Source organism: Neltuma alba, unplaced genomic scaffold, assembly GCF_004799145.2.
Source record: "Neltuma alba isolate B1F8T4 unplaced genomic scaffold, ASM479914v2 tig00011783_pilon, whole genome shotgun sequence".
In the NCBI taxonomy this organism is placed as follows: Eukaryota; Viridiplantae; Streptophyta; class Magnoliopsida; order Fabales; family Fabaceae; genus Neltuma; species Neltuma alba.
Genome location: NW_021636406.1, coordinates 410,040 through 433,853, shown reverse-complemented (window position 1 = coordinate 433,853; position 23,814 = coordinate 410,040). Strand labels below are relative to the sequence as shown.

Genomic DNA, 23,814 nt, shown 5'->3' with positions numbered 1-23,814 from the left:
ATCTAAACAATTTTTAATTTTTTCAACTGATTTTTTATAAATACTTATCTAAATATAAATCGTATTATACTAATTGATTTTTACTGTAACTTCATTTACAAAAATCAATTAGAATAGAAGTTAGTTTTACCACCACCAATCTAAACACATCCTATATGCCCTTGAGTCATTGGCTCAGAAAGAGAACAAAGGGAAGTATCAATTTGCCATCTGCACTTTTGGCCAAAAAAAAAATTGCCATCTGCACGGTGAATGCCTCATGTATAGTTGATGTCACGGAGTATTGAATGGCTTGTGTACTGTTTATGATGATTTTTAATGATGTATTTGCACGATGTCCAACATTTGACTTTCATGGATCAAATGATCGGTTTGGTGAGTGATGGTTGTTTACACGTAACAATATCTTTGTTTAGATGTCTTGGAAGTACGGAGTCATCGTTAATATTTGAAGACGTCTCATTCGACAGATTTTATGTTTTTAATTTTAGCTATGAGGAGTAAAATTACACTACAAAATATTGGGTGCACCTCAAAAATATTTAAGATTTTAACTCTAATTTTTATTAAAAAAGTTGTATTTTTCCCATCAGTACGGCGACAAGATGTATGGGTCTGACCAAATAATTTAGGATGACAAGAGTACATTTGTTTTATATTTTTAATTAAATAAATGTTCATATATTAGAAAGAAGAGAGGAAACTCGAGATATTCACTTAAGTTGCCGCATTTTGGTTGGAACACAAAAAATTTAATTTACTAAAAGGTTATTATCCCGGCAGATAGCTTAAACGAGAGAACCAAATTGATAATTATTCAACACATCTACCTAATTGTGATTTAGGTTTTATGGATTCGAGGACCATCATGGACCTCAGCTAATAAAATTGCTTAAAAAAATATTTACAATTTAAATACCCATGATACCATCGAATTGGCGACAACATTGTGATTAATGCTTTTGGATGTTACTTTTCTCAACTAAACTAATTTACTGCTGTTCCGATCCTTAATATATGATCTAATTTGGGAGTTAATATCAATATTACATTTAAGACTTATTTTATATGTTTATCAATTTTTTGTCAAATCAACTATATTGATATTTCTTCAACAATAATCAAATAGGAAAAAGATAAGAAGAATTGAGACAAATGTTTAAGATATTTTTTAAAAAAAGTCACATTAATTAATTTAACTAACCAAAGCAGTACATTATAATATTTAGCATAGATATACTATATAGTCAACATGAGAGATATGGTTGAGAAGAAAGACATTCGAGAATCCATCAACATGAGTTTTCAACTATTTTCACCAGAAAAAAGGAAAATAAAAATTTTCAACAAGTCCCTTTCATTTTCTGATGAATAAATTAAAGACAATTCTTTAATAAAAAAAATTTAAAGACAATTCTCCCATTCATTTTCCGATGAATAAATTGAAGACAATTCTTTGACATGAAGGGTTGCCCGGATAGATACAGTTCAAGACACCGGTACTAAACATGCCCATTATTTACCATAGCTACAGGCAACATTGACTTATTAGTAACTTTAATATTATAAAATATTATAGAAGAACAATATCATAGGAGAACCTGTGGTGCAATCATTACATTGCATTTTGTGGACGACAAAAAGTAAGATGATAGCAATCCTGGAGAACGCAGAGGATCAGTTTGAAGATGAAGAGAAGAAAGTTTTCAGGAAGCCACACGTACAGTGAGACTACCAATTCTAGAACTGCTTCTAACATCAATGCTCCTCACAATATTCTTCCTTGTTGTTTCAATGCTGTGTTTCGGAGTGTGCCCAGTTCGCTTCTCTCTACTGTTTGGCCTTGTGGCCTCCTTAAAGCTGCTCTCTGAAACTCTGGTTTTGCCACGCGGCCTTTGCTCGTTCCTTCCTTCTCGGAATCCAGCCGTTTGTCTTGAATCAACGGGACGGCTTTGGTTGGCCATAGGACTTGGAGAGGTCACACTAGCCTCGGAGGATGAGATGCTACGTGGCTTGGCTGATGTTACAGATTCCCAAGCAGCTTGATCATTTCTACTTCTTATCTTTGAATTTGAGGAAACTGCGGCACATTTTGGTTTATTCTGTACTTTCTTGCTTTTGTTTTTATCTGATATAGCCTGATATTCAGAAAGGAGAATCGACAAATGTTAAGATAGTTGAGCTCAAACAGGGAAAGCAGAAAGAGAAAAAAGGGGGGGGGGGGCTACAAAAATTAATTCATAACCAAGCCAGCAAAAGACCGAACCACCTAGCAGGTCCGATCCTTTAGCTGAAGGTTGGTAATCCACGGTTTTACGCTATTTCTTATAGTTAAAGGCCCAACAGGGTGTAAAACTATGGCATGAATATGATGTTTAAATTCAAATCGATGGCAATAAAACATCTGTTACATGTTGAATATTTCATAATAATCATGATTAGCGTACACATGAAAGGCATATTTACTTTAACTTGGGTTGATGTTCGTAAAACATTCCTAACATGTTTTAACTAGTTAGCTTTAGAACAAGGTCAACCAGAAGCCAGTCATCCAAACATTTCACATGCGCGGGTAATTGCAAATTTGCACATCCTCCATATCAGAACATTACTTATCTTTTCCCTTTGTCATTTTCCAACAGCAAAACAACTGTTGGAAAACAACACGTTTTAGTGTAATTTAGCATGTTACGATATTAAATTTACTTTAGCAGAAGATGCTATCATTTTAGGTCCCTTACCTTATTTTGATGATTATATCCTACATTTTAGTACGCTTTTGTTTTGTTTTTTTTTTTTTTTTATTATTATATATTATATATATATTATTATTATATTATAATAAAATTATAATAAATATTTTAGGGTTAATATAATTTTTGGTACCTCAACTTTGCTCTTATTTTAAATTGTAGGTTTTTGATCCCTCAAATTTCTTTAGTCTAAAAGAAGTTTCTCAAATAGAGTATCTTATCTGGCCTTACCTATTGTCTTCTACTGGGGTAATTTCAGTGGCGAGATTTGTTGTTTCCTTTCTTATATATGTTCCTATTTTCATTCAATAAATTTATATTCATAGAAGATCAAGCCCCAATTTCTGCAACAACGAATGATTGCACAGACACACACGTCTACGCGCAGGCACACAAGCCTAGAAAAAGAATTATCAGAAAATAAGAACAAGAATATTAACCCAAGACACAACATCCAGCCAAAGAATGAGATCTATGACAGCCAATACAATTTAGGAATAGAATTATGTTATTGCAATCTCCATTTACCTTATTCACATCTGAATCTGAAGCAGCAGCTGTGCGATAAAAGGAAGGCATAGGTGTCGCTTTAAAGTTAAGACTCTTCTGAGTTTTCTAATCTCTGCTTCTGTCTTTTCCTACAAGAAACAGACGTTGAATCCAATTGGTTTCTTGGAGCTCCATGAAAAACACAATAATAAGCAATTAATAGAAGCAGCAGCGATGTCTGAATTGAACCAGTATAAATAATTGGTAAGAGCCATTTAGGATCCGTTACGCATGTTTCTTTCTCCATTCAGTATTGTTAACCACACCCTTGATCTTCTGACCTTTTGCTATCAGATCTTTCCTCTCATTTTACTTAGATTTGATCCGTATTTCACATGTTACTTAAGACAGTATCCTTTTAAAAAATTATAAGTTTCATAATATAGTTAAACAGAAAATGACGCAATAGATTATAGAATAGTGGGGTATGCCAGGTACAATCATCACATCAGCTCTTTTTCTTGGCAACCACACTGATGTGCCCTTTCCTCCTCCCCTGGAAGTAGATTAAAAAGGCAGAACCATTTCGATTTTGAAGTTCCATAACTTAGAAAACAATATACTGCGCGCATTTACGAGCCATCCACCAGATAACCTGCTATATATTTCTCCTCAAAGAAACAGAAGCTATTATTATTCATTAAGTTATATTACCTTTGATATTGCTTTCATTTGATTCATCTGTACTTCTCTTGCATGCATTTTCTCTTCCAACTTCAGGTAGAACTGATCAGGGGCATGAAAACAAACCAAATAATCATCAACTGTAATTTTTCAAGATCAACATAATTGAACTTTTGAAGTGACAGCCCTATACTTGCCTCTTTCCTCCTTTCTGCTCGTTCACCACTTTTGAAGTTAAAAGCTGCATCCCTTGGCCTAGCCTCAGAGTTCGTTGAACTTGAATGGACAGTTGGGTTCACCCTAAACAACCGTACCATACTAGTCCAGATCAGAAGGAAGGGAAAGAAAAGATTCACCCTTAACATAAGTCAACAAACCTTTTGGCCTCTTGGATTCCTCTAGAATTAGCTTTTAAAACAGAAGGTTGGGATTCTGCAGCCTTTTTTATTGCCAGCACTTTTTCACTACCCACAAAAAAAAAAAAAAGAAAGGAACAAGTATGAGGCCTCAATGAGTGAAATATATATTTTCAGATCTAAGGAACAGTAACTACCTTTTCCGCTCACATGTTGCTTTTCTCTCACTTTTAGGAACCTGCATATAAAGAACCATGTATGCTGTTACTGCATTTTCACTAACATAATCAACATAATCTGAAAATATATAAATAATCATCAACTCATTAATCTTCCATTCTTCCGGAAATACACTGCTGTCATTAACTTCTTACTTCTTTTGGAGTCTTGTTAATTGAATGAGTCATTGGCGTTGCAAGTTTCGATGAATTCTTTCCCACATTGGTTTTCCTTGGACTCTCTCTACTAGAATTTCTTGCCAAGCCCTTGGGTGATCTAGCCGAACTCTTTGTCCGGACTTGAACAGTTGTGGCTACAGAGCTCAACCCATGCTCTGGCTTTGTTTCCTATGCATCAGTCCACCAAAGTCATAGGACAACAGATTATATCAGGCATATTTAAATAACTGCAGAATATGAACAATGCAGAAGAAAATACAGACTGAAACAGCTCCGTATTTAAGAAAACAAAATTTAAGAGAGCACGAACACGAGTGTGCAAGCACATATATCCAATACTGTTATTGTAGAAATGAGTAATCCTGATGTACTGGATTAATAGTGTTTTAACTATATTATTATTTCTTTTCTAGAGTTTACATTTTAAAAAAAAAAATTAAACATCACTGAGGAGAAGCATACCTTGGGAGAGGGACTTGGAGGATCATTCATAGCTGCTTGCTCAACGCCTCTAGTTGGTTCAGTCGCATTCATGGTTCTTAATGATTCATCATTATTTACAGTATCATCATGGTCCCTTTTCACTTCTACAACCGTTGTGTCATCAGCTGATATTGTGCTGCTTGTCTCATTTTCAGGTTTTGGAGCTTCATCCAAAATTCTGGTATTATCAATAGCATCCTCCAAAACATCATAATTGTTTATAGCGAATTCCATATGCTGGTTAGATGATGAAACTCTTGGTCCTTCTGTGACCAAATCTTCCTTTTCATATCCAGTCTCTCCATTCCCTCCATTAGGATCTGAACCAGCTGGTCCTTCATCAAATAGAATACGATCGCCATCTTCATCTGGCCCAAAATCCTCAAAAGATCTTTGTTCATATTGATCATAATGGTCATCTACAATTGGCTCAAAATCTTCCAATGATCTTTGATCAAATTGAACAAACTGGTCATCTTCAATTGGTTCAAAATCCTCTTGGAGTCTTCGATCAAAATGAACACCATGAACATTTTCATTTGACTCAAAATCCTCTTGGTTGCTAATTCTCTCTGAACCGTCATTTTCACTGGTTGTTTGATCAGACCCATCCTGACTCACGGGTATATTGAAACCTAAAAGGCCCTTCTTCTTGAAATGAGCTTCAAAATATGCTTTCTTCTCAATAACTGAACCTGGTTTTGAACATTTCTCAACCTCTTCCAAGTACCTATTGTGAGAGAATGAGGACCTTCTTTCCCAAGATAAAGGTTCATTTTCAAATCTCCCAAACGAGATGGAGCCTGAATGTATAGAATCTGCCTGCATGGTTTGCAATGAAGCAGAGAACCGGCAGCCAGAGAAGATATTAACACAACACGATTGAGGCAATTCTCATGATAAACTAGGTGTAAAACGGAAAGGGGACTAGATAAGCACAATAATTTGGTCCATGAAAAAATGATGTGAAGACAAAGATAACGGAAGCACCATATCATACAAAGACTGCAAGTCCACGTTTTACAATATTGCAGTTTTCCTCCTCTACGCACTTGTATATTTAACATTTTCCGTTGTACTATTTCAACATCACCAGAACAGCAATCTATATGGTCAAATAATACTTTGATGTGGATCGCTAGGTCAGAAAAATGAATATTTTGGCGAGATGCCATCATACAATATGAATCAGAAAAGAAGAGAAATTAAGCATATCAGAGTAAGGCCCATGATGGTAAACTAGTATGCTAAAGCAATCCACAGCAGTCAATCACTGTTTTTTAATTTTGACAAACTTGTAACATGAGCTAATAATTTAGATCAGTTCCGCACTGCAGCCGAAATAGAACACATATAATCATTAACCAACTTTACTCACAGCAAATGAAAGCACTGATTGCCCAATCACCGCGTAAGGAAAAAGACGTCGGTGGCATCTTTTGAAACCTTAAAATATTCAAGTCTTCCCCCTCCATTTATGGATTAAATTGAGTATTGAAAAAAAGTTGTCGCACTCTAAAGCAAACAAAAGTCGAAAGAAGACGAAAGAAACTCATCATTGTGTTGGTATAAGGAAAAGCCGCAAAACGATCCATAGTTAGATCGTCAATAGGAGAGTGAAAACAGAGGAAAAAAACATAACAATAACCTGAAAGTTAAAGCTGAACGTTTCTTCAATCTCCCCAGCCATAATTCTCACTTTATAAATCACCAGCCATAAGCAGAATCAACAAGACGGCCAAATCACGTTCCTTGTCCTAATATGAAGCCCACCAAGACAATCTCGTCACTGAAATTATCCAAAAGCACATATATTACAAACTCGTACTTCAAAAGCAGGAATGGCACACAAAAATCATCCAAAGAACCGACACGCATTTACAAAAAGAAAGTGACCCCAAGTATAAAAATTCAGCGCAAAGAAGCACAACCTCGAAGCGAATTCCAATTCCAGTAGTAGCTTCAGTTCGGAATCTAAAGGGATTCAGGAGGCAGAAAGCCGGAGGGCAAATAAGGTAGCTACTTGACAGCAGATCTTTTAGCTCGAGCTCGCAAGAAGGTTCTTGTTTCTGTTGGTGTTTAATATGAAACTCATAAATCTGAATCAAGTACTGGAAAGGGATAATACAATATAGTAATCCACAATCATGTGCCGGTTGTCTTCTTTTGTCTTGTAACGCTCAGACAGTGGTGAAATTGCTGTGTTTCACGCAAAGTCTAATCTCGTGCCCCCACAAACGGATCGTTAACGCAACGTTAAGCTAAGCAGAGGCTGTGTGTTACAGAATGAGCATATGTGAGGGAACTAACTTGCTGTTCTTGAGGCGGAGGAAAACCAGAGGGAGAAGGAAGGCATTGCAATGTGGTGGTCGCGCGTGCATCCGCGTGTTGGCTTCATTGCTTGATACCTGTATTTATTGTAAACCAGAATCAGAATCCTGTTGAGTAAAGGCAGAGAAAAGAAAACGGAGGGAAAAGAAAAAGAAAACCCGGGAGAGAGAGAGAGAGAGAACTACCTCATTTTCATATTTGATAACGATCTGACTCTGTTTGTAAAATACTTTCACTGTATTTGATAGAGATTAAGAAAAACTGAAAAACCTTAAACTATATTAACTCTGTTTTAAAAGTAATAATTTTTTAATTTTACCTTATATAATACTCTTTCAGTTTTATTTATAAGTCACTTCTATCATATTTTACACAAACTAAAAAAAATCTTAAACTTTATTAACACTTATTTAAAATTCAACAACTTTTCAATTTTATCCCTATTTAATATATATTATACCTTATGTAAACAAAGTTAGCATAATAATAAATGAGGAGTAAAATTGTATATCCATACAAAAAATTTCTCTTAGTATCTTATAAATAAGACTAAAAAATATCTTTTATTTTTATCTTATAAATAAAATCAGAAGAGTATATTTAAAAAGTGTTCAGTGATTTGGAGACGGAAATTTATCAAAATCAGCAAAACTTTAGCTTAAGTAGAATCCATGACGTAGTTCACTTTAGATGTACTTCATTATTTTATTAGTTGTTCAAATACAAAATCTTTGATTTGAGTCTTATGAATGAAAAAAAATAAAAAATGGCCTTCAATTAGGCTTCACAAATACTTGGATATAACCTATCAATTAGTCATGTACAAAAAAAATTTGCTGAGGTGAGACAGGGAAAGAGGAGGGTTTAAATCCTTCAAACATTTTAAAATATAAGGATAATTAATATGTAAATTCTTATAATTTTAATCAATATTTAATTAGGTTTTTATAATTTTTTTTCCTTTTTATCATGTTCTTATAGTTTGATCTTATTCTTAATTAGGTCCTGAAAATATTTTATTGGTTGGTTCAAAAACTATAATAGTTGGTATGATAGAGATGAGAAATTAATAAAACTTGAGTTCTAAATGAAGTTAAAATCTTACAGATATGTTTATAATATAATGAATTCAAACTTTCAAAGTCAGCCCATCATTGTTGACTCGAGAGATGTTACAATTTACCTTCCAATGCCATTATCTTTCCTTTAAAAGATTTTTTTCCTTAAAAAAATATTTTTAATAATACTCTTGTTAGATGAAACTTGGAAGGCTTTAAATGAATGTAGTTCCTATTTAAAATAGGGCAGTATTAAATAAAAAACTAAAAAATAAAAATCTTACACAATATGTAAACTTTTTCCTTAATTTATGTTGCTTTTTTCTATAAAAAAAATAAGTAAATAATGCAATCATAGAGCTTGTTGCTCTGTCCTCTTCCAACAAATTAATGAATTTATTTTTTATGTTACTTTGATGTGCTTGTTTGGTAAGGTATCCCCTTTAATACCTCATCAATCATTATAATCCAAATGCTACTTCTCACTTCATTTTTTCTCCAGTGACATGTTTTTTATAGTTTAAATGTAAAAAATTGAAAAATAATAGTTGAGTCAAATAAAATAAATTATTATTTTTAATTTATTTAAATTTTCATTTGCATAAAGAGTGAAAAGTAAGGCATCAAGTTTAAATTTTTCTTATAAAAAAAATAATTACGTTGAGAAACCTTTCTGCCATTTAGGGTCAAATGCAGCTAAAAAGTGGAACCTCACAAAAATGCATAAGGATCCCATAAATTTGTCTAAAAGTCTCTATATTTCTTTTTATGAAAATTAAGCATCATTTCGAATAAATCTTAATACTAACAAGAAATTTAATAAAATTTTATCCTTTTAGTTTATATAAATTAACTAAATACATCGTAAAAGAAAATTTGACCTGAAATTTTTCACCCAAAAAAAATCCAAAGAAACAAATTCATATAATAACGAATTAAATGGGTATTTGATAACATAGAAAAGTACTTTTTTAAAACAAATTTTCATAAAATGAGACAAATTCCTTTACATATTTACTTTGTATACTATAAAAATACTTTTAAAATCATGATTTGGTCTATCGAAACACTCTTAAATCAATGTCATTTTTGTGTGTGGATACATGCATGAGTATGACCCCTTGAAGAATTAAATTTTTATTTAGGGTATGGTAAGAAAGAGGAATAAATATATAATTTAATAAATTTATGAAGCTGTTTCAGTCACAGAAAGCCACCGCAATTTTTAGTGTGTTCCCATGGAAGAAAAAGCACAGAAATTAAGAGAATCACTAGAAAGTAGGATTTGTAGTTGTGGGGGACCCCAAAACTTTTTGTGCATATCATAGCACTTCCCATCCAAGGAACAATGCCCCCCCTCCCCAAATTTGGATCCATATTTCTATTTTTTTTATTTATTTAGAATGTCTCGTACTGACGGCAAGTGATTGTAAGCGGATCAAACTTATAATTTTATACTAAGTTTTCATGTCACTAAATTATAAGATGATTGGCAAGTCGATGTTTTCACTACAAATTTAGGCAGCCTCACCTCCCCCTCTTCTCCTCACCTCACCTTTGTTATTAAATAAAAGAATAAATGGTCAAAAGTCAGTATTTTATTTTTATTGTGAACTCTGAGGATCAAATTTTATTTATTTATTTTTTTAAGATAATATTATAATAATTTTATAAAATATTAAATCTCGGCTATTTATTTTTATCTAATAATAGGAAAGATATGAATAAAAAAAAAGAAGAGGAGGAGAAATGTCAGGAAAAGTCCTACACAACAAGAAGTCAACAGTTGCTATTATTATTACTACTTCCGATGCTTAATATAAAAAATAATTTAACTTTTAATTTAATTTTAAATATGAGATCTCAATTCATTTTATCTCTTATATTTATCTATTTTTTCCTAAATAGCTTTTGTAGTAGTTGTACATGTTAAGAATTTCATCAAATGATAATTCTAGCCAATACAAGTGATTAGTAAAGATATTCTAAAAAAAATAACCCATATTTATTATAAATAACTAACTTAACAAACTTTCTTAATCTACTTAAATTAATTAATTAATTTTTATACTAATAACTGGAAATTGTAATATTATCATTAGGCAGTACTACGTTCTCTTTTAAGTATAAAACCTTATTTATCGACTGTAAACGAGATTTTATAATTATGATAGGGGGTATTACCATTATTATTGGAGTCAAAAAAAAAACGAGGAAAGAAGTGGTGATAGAGACAAACAAGGGAGCTGTGACTGCACGTGATTGGGCCGGGCTTGTCTCACTGAGTCCACCTGGGGTCCACCAGGGGGCCTCAATCGAACACTTCCCGATTCTCACGGCCTTGCAGATAGTGACGCCAAGTAATCTCATTGGCTGAACCCGCGGAACTTGGTGCTAATGCCTCGAATAATATTATTTTAAATAAGAAAAAGTCTGAAATTATTTACACAGTAATTTTAGACTTTCATAAAATATTTTAAATACATTTTTTCCTCAATTTACTGATATTTTTAACTGATAAAATTATGAGTTGCTTATTATGATCGATACGTTAGATTGGCAGGCACTTCGTCATCATTTGAATTTGTTTTGTTGATATTCCTAGGTTAAAAAAAATTTAACGATATTAAAATTTAAAAATAAAATTAAAAATTTGCGTGAATTAAGAATATAAGAGTAACATTTTTCCTATAATGTAAATTGTAAGTGCTGAGGAATTATTCTTGATTAACTCTGTAATTCATTTTTAGATTATATACAGTGCAGCACAAACGCAAGTTATTTGTACTTTTTTCTGTCTTATTATAAGTTATTTTAACTATCCCACACGTACTAAAGACTACAGTTAAAAATAATTTATAATTTTACATTTCTCAAAAATTACCACAATTTCTTAGGAATACCCATAGTTTTAAATTCATTAAATTGTAATATTATAAGAGAAATGAGTGCTAAAAAATATATTTTGTATTTTGAGAGAAATAGGTGTAATACTTGTTCAATTGTTTATTTAAAACTAGTTGAAATTTATCTTATCTGTTCGCACAAAATGATTCTATTCTACTTAATTCAATTTCCTATTTTAGAACCCAAGTTCTAAATATTGGGTAAAAACATACTTGTTCTGTATGTATACAGTATACTATTGGTTAATTGTTACTTATACAAATGAGATGTAATTATATCATTTGAGTTGACTTGATCAAGAGAAGGCGCACAAATGAACGTGGTTATGATTAAAAATGATTGAACTGTACAATAAAAAAAATTCTAATTTCAAATTGCAAGTTGAAATATTGTATTCTAAACCCTTTTAACATAACCTTAAATTTTAAATATTGCATATTATCCATGCAATTTACAAATGTCTCCAAATAAAATACTAGTATATATATTGGAGGAAACTATGTTTGTCAAAGACAATGATCCCGTCAATAAAAAGAAGAAGACACCTTGCGGTGTCCTACCCATGTGGCATCACACACGTAGTCAATGATCTCTTTTATATATATATATATATATATATATATATATAAATGTATGGGTATTGAAAAACTTATATTAAGTTGCTTATATCTATTATATTTTTTTTTTGGATTACTCCATCCGGTATCCCAGGGAAATAGGCGTCTTTCAGCCGTGACAACGTCCCCAGACTAATCCGGATTCGGGGGCTTGCAAGGATCCATACGGACGGCGCCCCCTGACCCTTTGGAGTGCTGCGTTCCCACGTCTCGAACCTAAGATCCGTGGTTAAGCTAGGACGACCCCAGCCAGTCGACCTAACCCCGCGGGGTTACTTATATCTATTATATTAATTCCTCCAATAACACTTTGCATAATTTGCCATAATTAGTTGTTAAAATATGTATGTCCACTTGTATATTCACATACGAATACTTGTAAATTTTTATACAAGTTCATATGACATAAATTAGGATTTGTGAACGTTTGCATGAGAATTATTAAATATGCGTACTTACAAATTTATTTATAAAACAAGACCACTTGTTATTTTGTTTTTGTTAGTTGTTAAATTACGATGTGTACTTATAAATTCACCTACAAAATTTAGCCTAATAGATGTAACTTGACCTAAATTTTGTTTATATATGTTGATGATAGGGGTTAAATGAAGAGTAGACACAAGTATTTCAATATAATATACATATATCTATAAGAAATTGATCAATAATTTTGAAGAGGAAAGTGGGTCCATGAAGTAATTAAGAAACAAAATAAGAAGGTCCCACATCCTTCATATTTCTTCATTGACTGAGAGCTCTCTTTCTTTGCCTCTATCTCTATCTCATGTGATTCCATGTGTTCTGGCCTACAGCTACGTGTTTCTCTCTTCGTGTATATCCATATTATTTTATACTTTTGAATCCTGCGTATATAAAAATATCAACATCCAAACCTTACATTTTCCGAATATATATATTTATATTTATATATAGTACCAAACACCCATACATTTTAATAAGGAAATTCGTGTGCTGGCAAAATAGGCTTTGTCACCTTGTTCAAAAAAAAGAAGAAGAGGAATTTAATAGGATATCATTAATGCATGCACAATTAGTATATAGTAAAGTAAGCCACTTTGGTTTATTTTTGTTATATATGAACAAAACTGATGAGTTGTTGCTCAATTAATCCCATTTTACCCAACATTTGCAACATTAATACATGGCCCATTTATGGATCTACAGTTCAATTCATTGAAACTCTTATGGCAAACAATGTTTGATGATGAGTAAAATAAACACCAAGTTCTACCAAGGGTGAGAATTTCATTCATTCGTTTCTTGCTTTTACACCAAAATTGACTCCAGAAGAAAATTTGATGCAGTGATGAAGGGATGAAAAGGAAATGGTTAGAATGAATGAATTAGCGGGTGGAGAGAGTTTTTTTAAAGATGGAAGCTTTGGTGATTTCTCGGAGAGGTTTGTTAGTAAAACGAATGAGGCTGTAGGCAAAGCCACCAAAAATGGTGCCAATGAAAGGGCCAGCTATGTACACCCATATTGACTCATATCTGTTCATCACTATTGCTGGTCCAATACTTCTTGCTGGGTTCATTGATGCTCCTGACACTGGCCTGCAACCAAAAGCCATTCTTCCATTTCACTTCAATCTATCAATTGCTTATCCTCCTTTAATATAAGAATTAGTTAACTAATTTGAATAAATAAATAAAAAACTGATGAGAAGGACCTGATAAATTATTATACACGAAATATTGGTACTCTGCAAATTTTGTGCATGTTGAGTATCGGTACTCTGATTCAGGTTCTTATCACCAATAAAATTTTTAATGGGGACTTTTCTCTAATTTTCCCAGAACAAAATTTGGCCAGGTCATTAAAAATCATAATGATATCCATCATATATTTGGTAAACAAATCTGTCTGCACTGATGTTACTAGCTTGTTGAAAGATATGATTAATAAGGGTGATAGTCCGATCATGCATGCATGATAAGTTCTTTGATTTTAAATGCATAAATCTGTAGTGTTCATCTGTGCCTACATTATTACTATGAATCATGTGTACACAGATAGATAAATAGGGTTTATCTAAATCCATAACAAGTCCTATCATGCGCGAGTTCTATGAATTATGAAATATGAACAAATCAAATTCAATAAAAACTTAGATCATTTTGTCTCTTGGGAAACCAAAACCTATAATTTGAAATTTGAAGAATCAAAACCAAAATGAGGGCAAACTTGAAGTGCAAAAACTGTATTAACCCAAAAAACATATGTTGTTTTCTAATGAAATAATAGTTAGATTAAAAATTACCCAGCAATGAAGACATCTACAGCAATGGTCATGCCAACTGCAATTCCTGCCAATTCTCCGATCTGGTAATAAATCAAAGCAGAAAGTATTAATTAACTGAAGGTATTATTCCTGAAACATTAAAAACAAAAACAGTGAATTAGTGACATAATTTAACGACAAAATTTGTAAATTCCATCGTTAATTTGAAGTGGAATTAAGAGACGAACAGCTCTGGTATCAGTGGCAACAGCAGAAACGACGAACATCAACAAGAATGAAGTAATGATCTCCATTACAAGTGACTGAACATTTGATCCTGACGGCAACGTCCCAAAATACGACTTATCGTCCACCTCGAACAACATGTACAACGTTCCACTCGCCAGTATGGATCCCACCACCTGTGCTATTATGTACAGTGGTACATGTCTCCAAGGAAACTGCCGGAACATGGTGAACGTCACGGTCACAGCCGGATTAAAGTGGCCGCCGGAGATGTGCCCCACCGCGTAAACCATTATCATCACCGTCAAACCCCAAACTATACACACCCCAGGAAATGTGACCCTCCCATCTAACACATTCAGAACCACTGAACAACACCCCGCAAATACCACCATGTATGTCCCTATTACCTCTGCAATTACCTGAGGTACGAGAAATTAATGTCACAATTTGTGATCGATATTGATGAAATTAATGTAACAAGTTCATGCATGTAACTCTCTCCATATATATATATATATAGAGAGAGAGAGAGACACCTTTTGTATGATTTGAACTGTGGAAGTAGAACCACAAAAACCAGATCCTCTTGAGGCTTTATTTTCACCTTCCTCCATATTTGCGATATCCTCATCATCGTTACTGCTAGGCATCTTCTTTTTGCTTTTTTGTTTCTCTTTCTCTTCTCTTTTGTTTTACTTTTGCCCTTTTTTCTGTGCCTTTTGCTCCTTTTAGGGTTTCTTTTTTGATAGGAACCTGATGAGTTAGAATGCCAAATCTTAGATCAGAAAACGTATGTGTTTTGGGTAGATTTGACTGTACTGATTTTGCTATTAATTTTGTGGGACAATTAGTGAACTTGATACGAAATTTGAGCCTTTGGACTCAGTTAATGGCCACAATGTCCCTATTTTCCAGCTCCTATCTGTACATATATATTGGGAATAGGATTAATTACATGCATTTTGCTTTCTTTAGTTTTCAATTAATACACATAATTTATATAATACAAAAATTTATATTATATTTTGGTGTAATATAATTTAAATTTTTAGTTTAAAAAAACTCTTCGTTAACTATATTATGGAGAGTATTTAAGACCAAACATTGGTGACGCATTAATTTTCTTTTTTTCTTTTTTTTTTTCAGCACATGCGTGTGTGCAACTCACTTATTTCTAATACGGACAATGACTGGCAGAGATCCTAAGCGTGATGTTGATGACCCATCAGGGCCTTAGTTATAGGTCCAAAAATTGTATTTGGGCCGGGCCCAATCTATCATTCTGGTGAAATGGGTCGTGGTGCCAAATACCACAACTCCCAATGCTTCAAGAGTGGCTTTTGATGATTTAATTATCAGTGCCTTTGTTTACTTTTGTAATTACATGGAATAGGTTTAGAATGATCAGTAGCTTCTTTTATATTTGAACGAGTTTTTAATGCATTAAATAGAGCCAGAGGAATAAGTCGAATATTTGTGGCTTGTAAATTGTATGTTACATTTACATATACTTTCAATTTTATTTTATTTTTTGCCAACAATTTTTTTTGAGTATAATTCAGAGTATCTTCAAGTCACTTTGGGTTTAAGACTAATCTTTGTTGGTTTCCGGGATTCGAACTTATGTTTTCCTTTTTATATGGGTAAGACTGCTTACCATCTTAACTAACAGCTTATTATATATGATATATTGATTGTTGATAACTTGCATTTTTAATTTGCTAGCATTATATATTAGAGGACTTAACTAAGATGAAAGGAAGTATTAATTTAAGCGTGGATGTATTAATTGGAGGAAGACTAGGTGCCATATTATATTGGAGACTAAGTTCAATTTGGAAACCTGCAATTCCAATCAATATAGGACAAAAGAAAACGAAAAATGGTTAATATAATGATAAGATGTGAACTCGACTCATGATTCCCTCTGTTTGCTGCCACTTTCCCTTTAAATGTATAAATATAAGATAGTCAATTTATTTAGGAGAATAATGCATGATTCATTTGTACGATTCTCAGGAGAAAAATAATAATGATTGTTTCAAAAAAATTATTATTTTGAGACTAATAATATTAATGTTAGATGACTGAAAATATATATTGTAAAATTAAGAGATTAAACTGAGATGTTGAAATATTTTGTATAAAAGGTGAATAATCTTTTCAAGAAGAATGGCATTAGTACTAGGAAGGATCTGAATTCAAGAAGAGAAGACAAATCAAAGTAATTAAGAAACAATAAAGAGTCTATCATTATTAAGCATCCATGTATATATAATATGTTCCCACTTCATAAGATGGTGTCAGTTTTATCTTAACCATTTTCTTTGTAGATGAAAAAAGTTTTATTTCAACTTTCATAAAAACACTTTTAAAATACTCATGGGATTGAACTTGACCAAACTTTCCTTAAATTCAAATCCTGCAAAGCATGGATTGGAAACTAGAACTTGTTCTTCTGTAAAGAATACTACTGAATCAAATTTTAGAAGTATATTAATGGCCCATTTAAAATGGTATATAAGCAGCTTTTTAAAATATGATGTCAGTATGTAAGAGAAATTTTACCTTAACTTACGTGAAACGTGCTTATAATTGTACTTCCAAACAAGCCCTAAATAATTCACCAATAATCGTACATCACATGTAGTATGTGCAGTCGCGTTTTTTGAATCACGCCAGTTAAGTTCACAGAGACGATGGATTATTTCACACGACAGAGTCAAACACGCAAAAGCCATTACATTCATGAACCACCACCAAACTCTAACATATCATCAAAGTCTGGTATGAAGAAGCTGGGAAATAAAAGTGCTGAGACAAAAATGAGGTAATAATCCAAGGCACACGAGTTAACAATATATAGTCAAGATTCATTGACACTTGATGTGTCTAAATCAGCAATGAACAGGAAGAATCTAGTCTAAATCTAATCTGAGTTGCGAAAAAGAGATCAGAAAGTAAGGAAAAAAAATGTTTGGTTCATGTGTAAAAGCAAGTTGGGGACGACGTTGTTTCATTAATTATTTTGGATGGTCCTTTGTGAGATTATTGTGTGGTGGCTCAGCCTTATTATATGGTCCCAGCCACCTCCACCACCGTGGTGGGCCTCCTCCTGTCCGTGGTTCCCCCTACAACCACCATCACCTTTCTCCCTCTTCTTTTATTGCGTTTTGTTTTAGCATCAACACAATTAGGGTTTGTAACACTTTGAATTTGCCCCAAACTCGAGTCTTTTTTTCAAAGGAAAAAAAAAAAGGCGTGTTGGTCTTAATGAAAGGAACTTTTTTGTCCATTAAAAAAAAAAAGAGGTCTCAAGTGCAAATACGCATAAATGCAAAAAACTTCCCGATTAAATTTGGATGACAATGCTCGAATCTGACTCACTTAGGTAGTTACATAAAAAAAGAGTATTTTCTTTCTTAAAGAAATTACAGAGTCATTAATTTTTTTTTTTCAAAGCTTAGACGAGATAGATTGGTTTGTCTCAAATTTTGTGTAAAACATGAGATTTATAATAAAGTGCATTTGTAAATAATACTCCCTCCGGTATAAAATTTGAGCTAAATTTTATCCATTACGTTTGTCAAGAAACTAATTAAAATCAATTTAAAATAATAAATGTGTAAGGCATATATTTATTTTTCCTCATATACCCTTATTAATGAAGAGAATATGTAAAAGATGTAATTAATGAATTAAAGAGAAAAGAGAATATATGAGGGTAAAATTGAAAAAAACACTCATTAAATATTTGGACAAAAGTGAATGTTATCTTATAAAAAACTAACTTTTTAAAGAAAGTTTAGTTTATAATTTGAACCGAAAGGAGTATTAATATCAGGGCACCAGAATGAAATTGAAGGTTGAATTAGAGGATTGGCCTCGCAAGTAGGGTACACAAATTTAATACTGAAAGGGATTTTGTTTATTGATCTTGGAGTGCTTTTGGCGTACTTTGAATGGATTGGAGGCCACTGAAAATGATCAGAAGCTTTGATCTCATCAATGTTACATCTTCAAGATAATAAGGCTACGCACACAAGTCTAATACCATATGTTTCTATATAAAAAATACCCCATCAAATTATTTCTTTTTTGCTGTTATATACTGCTTCTAGTCCTAATTATAAGACCTGATTTATAGTTTGTAAATGAGGTCTTATGATCAGAACTGGAGGTAGTATATTAATTTTTATTAGATTACTCATTTCAAAAGCTATATTTGTGTGTCAATAGTCTTGTAACCTATTAGCATGAATGTTCTCTTCTAAGTGAAAAGTTACGAGTTGAATCCCACTTGTAATAATTTTAAGTTGCTAATACTTGTCTCTCTAATTAAAAAAAAAAAAAGCTATATATATATTAAATATCAATTAATTCGAGTTAAACTATAAAAATTTATAAGGAGAATAAAACCTTTTTACCCTAAAAATAGAACGAAGTTGGCGTATTTGACAAAAAAAAATTTGTAAAAATAAGACCCAATATTGTTCGCAGCTTGCACCTTGCAGCCAGTGCAGCTCCCCTTGTGCACTTTTTTCTTAGATATTTTTTTATTACCCGGAGTATCTTCCCACGCGAACGGTAAGAAACTAATCTCTTATGGTACTATCAAGCGGCGTAGTGAGAACCCTTCCCAACAGTGTTTTCTCCCATACACACTGTCCCAAGGATCGAATTCATGACATGATGTTTAAGGTGTTCAAGTTCCTTCCACCAACTTTTATTTAGATATTTTATTTATGAGGTACAAAGATTACAAATTTTGGGTGTTTTTTTTGAATTCTCACCAAAAAGGACTCGAGCTGGTGGACCCAACTTTAAAAGCGGGCCTTCTGGTGACCCCGCCCAAATCAATCGTATATCTGTTCCATTTGATCTGCCGCCACAAAATGCAAATCAGGGTGGCTTTTCCTCGACCCGAAGTGGATCCTGTCATATTTACCGGAAAGATGACCCTCGTTTTGGGTTTAAATGATGTAATCTCACAATCCATAAAAGCCACGTCACCTAATCAATTGGTTTATATTTGCATGAGTCCATACTAGAACCAAACCCGTATCACCCCATTCACAACTAATTATTCATATTCATTTACTTCAATTTTGAAAATAAAAGCCACTTGAATAATTTGAATAAATTAAGAAAGGCAAATAAATTAGTTAATTATAACAAACACTGCCTAATCCTCCTAAAATACCTTTTTATAATATATTAGATTATATATTTATAACTTGTTTATGAATTCGTAACTTAGTTTGACAGATCTTATATTCAGAATCGAATTCAGTACATGCTGAATTCTGTATTAAAATCAAAGGGAGCATATCATTGGGAGGAAAAACCAAAAGTCACATGAATGGCAGAGTTAGGGGGGCGAGAGACTTAAGGACAGACCAAAATGGTAGGACCTTATGAATGGTTCATTCATATGACTAGTGAGTGGGAAATTGGGGGTCCATTTTCCTTTCTGAATTCAAAGGAACACCAAACTAAACCATACATATTATTAGTATGGTACCTTCAAAGTCTTCATCGCCCATTGAATTTTGCACCATATTTCATTCTCACTTGCAGTGGTGGAGCCAACACACTATGTAAGGCAACTGAATTGAAAAATCAATAATAAAAAATATAATGATTTAAAAATATAATCACATTATTAGGCATAAAAATATAATAACATAAATAAATTATATGCATACTTGTCTTTGAGAAAAATTATGTTGAGAAGGTTGATAATGTGGAAACACCATCACTTTTGCAGAAAACAAGCGGTGGGTTAGTATGGGCACTGAGATGAGGCTGGACCCCATAAACCTTTTCCAAAGGCTTCGATGATTCATCACTCCTTTTTCCTTCCCTTGTCCTTGTCAAATCCCTGTATGCCAACTCACATTTGATCCATCCCCATTTTTATTTGGGTACCTTTTTCGTATACTGATCCACTTCTATGTATCCAGGTACATTATGCATTAATAGGTTGGTTAAAAAAAAAAAAAAGGATAGTACTTCAGATATAATGAAATTTGCAGAGTAGTTGATGAACACTGTAGTCTGGATATGACTTTCGCAAATGAAGTTGCAGAAATTACAAAGTATCTAACATATATAACAAGAACAGTGAAGATCAGAAAGATAATATGTTCTTTTTGTTTCAGAAAAAGAAGTATATAAAATAATAACGTGGTGATTGGGATAAAGTCAGAATGAACACTATAGAAAGGCATATATATCAGACACAGACTTGTCTTGTGAATTGCACGTAATAATATATGAGCCTGTGTGGTTTTGAAAGTGCATGGAAATAGACATAATAATAATAATAACGGAGAGTACATGAAACTAACAAGCTGGTTTTGGAAGTAATAATGTGTCCATTTGGATGAAGACAAGACGAGTGATAGATATATCAACTCTGAGAGATCAACATCATTCTTTGTGTTATTATTAACCTTAGTTTTTTTTTTTTTGGGTTGACAATTTGCAATTTGGCTCTTCCTTTTGTTTGCAAATTAAACTCACATCTCTGTGTCACAAATAGCTTTGTATATGTGTCTGTTCATTGTTCTGTCATGAAGTATACTTTGAGTTTTGCAACCAATATTAAGTCAAAAGCCTATTTTCAAGACTGATTTTTGTTTACTTGTTTCTTGTGATACGTCCCCTCATAACGAAGGTTAATTAATTAATCTCTTTGAGGGAACTCTATTTGAGCTTTACAAGACAATCAATTTTCTGGTGTCAGTTTATTTAGTTTCTTTTCTTTTCCCCCTTATAGCGGGATTTAGCATGTGTGTTGAGATATTTAAAACGAAAAGGATCGGTTAAAATTTCACAAAAATATTTAAATAATTACTTTTTAGTAATTTTTGTGTATGAAAAATTAAAATAGCCAAGAATATTAAAAAAATATCTACTAATATTTAATTTTCAAATTTAAACTTTGCAAAATAATTATTTATGGATCATGATGACTCGTCAATATCATGAGACTAGAAACAAATAGATAGATATGTAGAAGATTATGTTAAGAAAAGATAAGTGTCTTTCATAAACGTTGCTTTCTCATACCTATATATATGCGGACACACACACACTCTTAAATTTTAAATTAGGGATGATAATGTGTGGCACTTTACATTCTTTCTGCAATAGTTGTTTTGAAAATTATTAAAAGAAAAGGATCTCAAGTCAACATTGAAATTCCCAATACTTGGTTATAAACGCTTTAGATCGATCTTTAATACTTTTATCAGGAAAAAATGGGATCCTTGATGTGGTGGTAACAAAATTAAAGAGATTCAACTTGGATGAAGTTAAATAATATGCTTTTTTGCGTGTGAATTTAAGAATATCTTTTTACTATAACAAGAAGATAAGGGGCTATTAGCTATAGGTGAACTTTGGTAATTGTTTTTAACAATACTTCCAACTATAAAATTGAGTATAAATATATACATTATTGAGATTTCTTCTAGCAGATACAATGTAATTCTCTCACAAGTAAACCTAAAAATTAATTCCTTGATTAAAAAAGAGGGGCAATTGTACTGTATGTAATAAATTAATAATCATGTGAAGCTTATAATCAGATCGATCTTCAAGAAGAACTTACACAAAACCTAGGCGATTTAGAATATAATTAAACAACACTACGTACTATTATGAAAATTTTATAAAAAAGATTTAAATGATTACTTTTTAATAATTTTTTGTGTATGAAAAATTAAAATAGCCAAGAATATTAAATAAAAAAATCTACAATAATTTTCAAATTTTTTCAAAATAATTATTTATGGATCATGATGACTCGTCAATATCATGATGACTAGAAACAAATAGATAGATATGTAGAAGATTATGTTGAGAAAAGATGAGTGTCTTCCATAAACGTTGCTTTCTCATACATATATATATGCGGACACACATACACACGCTCTTAAATTTTAAATTAGGGATGATAATGTATGGCACTTTACATTCTTTCTGCCTTAATTCTTTCTGCAATAGTTGTTTTGAAAATTATTAAAAGAAAAAGGATCTCAAGTCAACATTGAAATTCCCAATACTTGGTTATAAACGCTTTAGATCGATCCTTAAATCAATACTTTAATCAGGAAAAAGTGGGATCTTTGATGTGGTAACAAAATTAATTAAAGAGATTCAACTTGGATAAAATTTAATAATATGCTTTTTTGCGTGTGAATTTAAGAATATCTTTTTACTATAACAAGAAGATAAGGGGCTATTAGCTATAGGTGAACTTTGATAATTGTTTTTAACAATACTACTAACTATAAAATTGAGTATAAATATATACATTATTAAGATTTCTTCTAGCAGATAAACTGTAATTCTCTCACAAGTAAACCTAAAAATTAATTCCTTGATTAGGGGGGGGGGATTGTACATGTATGTAATAAATTAATAATCATGTGAAGCTTATAATCGGATCGATCTTCGAGAAGAACTTACACAAAACCTAGGCGATTTAGAATATAATTAAACAACACTACGTACTATTATGCTTGTGACTCCAATCGACTTTATCAAATTGAACATATCAACGGATTTCTAGGAGAGGGTCTTCACGTAAAGGCAAGATTTAATTTCGATTCTCAAGCAAAGTCATAAAACCCTAGCTAGTCAGCAATCAGCAGATACAATCTCGGGTCAAAACGTTGTGCCGTTAAGGAAAAGGAATATGAATAAGAACAAATTTAAAAGTCACTTTCACCATTAAATTGAATTAACCAAAAGACAGGACACACATAAACTTCAATGTCTGTAAATTATTTCAGTGGGGGGAGAGGGCGGGGGAGAGAGAGAGATGTTTTTACACATACAAGGGCCGAAATCTATGAGACGCCACGCATGGCTGAGTTTGATACAACTAATTACAGTGAAATGAGGCAAAAAAGGAGAAGCAAAAAAGGCGACGATGAAGAAGAAGAAAGTGAAGCACCTGTGGTTGAGATCGATATGAAGTTTCTGTGTAGTTGCTACAATACAAAAGGCCATGTGAAGATGTTAGCACAAGAAGCCATGGCGGGTTGAGTAATGAACAAACACGAATCACTTTCTTGGGGCCAAACATGTTGCTTCTTCACAACCATTGGAAAACGATCCAGATTCGTCTTTTTCAATCCGCCATTAATTCCCTCTAGGAATTAACTATTCGTAATAGATTCAGGTTCATAAATATAACCTTTAATCGTACACTACTCCACTTTTTTT

General features: G+C 32.5%; 2 protein-coding genes across 3 annotated transcripts; both read right to left on the bottom strand.

Moving 5' to 3' along the window:
- Positions 1-1,403: 1,403 nt before the first annotated feature.
- On the bottom strand, positions 1,404-7,615 carry LOC114717926 (protein WVD2-like 7). Of its 2 annotated transcripts, none has more exons than XM_028903156.1 (10): positions 7,095-7,615; positions 6,812-6,920; positions 5,143-5,985; positions 4,657-4,848; positions 4,480-4,520; positions 4,304-4,390; positions 4,124-4,226; positions 3,957-4,028; positions 3,282-3,391; positions 1,404-2,138 (listed from the first exon to the last, which is right to left on the bottom strand). In XM_028903156.1, exons 2-9 carry the CDS (start codon positions 6,851-6,853, stop codon positions 3,287-3,289), a joined length of 1,485 nt encoding a protein of 494 aa, XP_028758989.1. In that variant the 5' UTR covers positions 6,854-6,920; positions 7,095-7,615; the 3' UTR covers positions 1,404-2,138; positions 3,282-3,286. The 2 variants fall into 2 exon arrangements, with proteins under 2 accessions (XP_028758989.1, XP_028758988.1); XM_028903155.1 differs by having other exon boundaries at positions 6,812-6,952; positions 7,095-7,614.
- Positions 7,616-13,364: 5,749 nt separating this feature from the next.
- LOC114717923 (probable aquaporin NIP-type) lies at positions 13,365-15,239 on the bottom strand. Its single transcript, XM_028903153.1, has 4 exons — positions 15,108-15,239; positions 14,571-14,990; positions 14,362-14,423; positions 13,365-13,654 (listed from the first exon to the last, which is right to left on the bottom strand). The coding sequence occupies exons 1-4, from the start codon at positions 15,219-15,221 to the stop codon at positions 13,444-13,446; spliced, it is 807 nt and encodes a 268-aa protein (XP_028758986.1). The 5' UTR covers positions 15,222-15,239; the 3' UTR covers positions 13,365-13,443.
- Between the last annotated feature and the right edge of the window lie 8,575 nt (positions 15,240-23,814).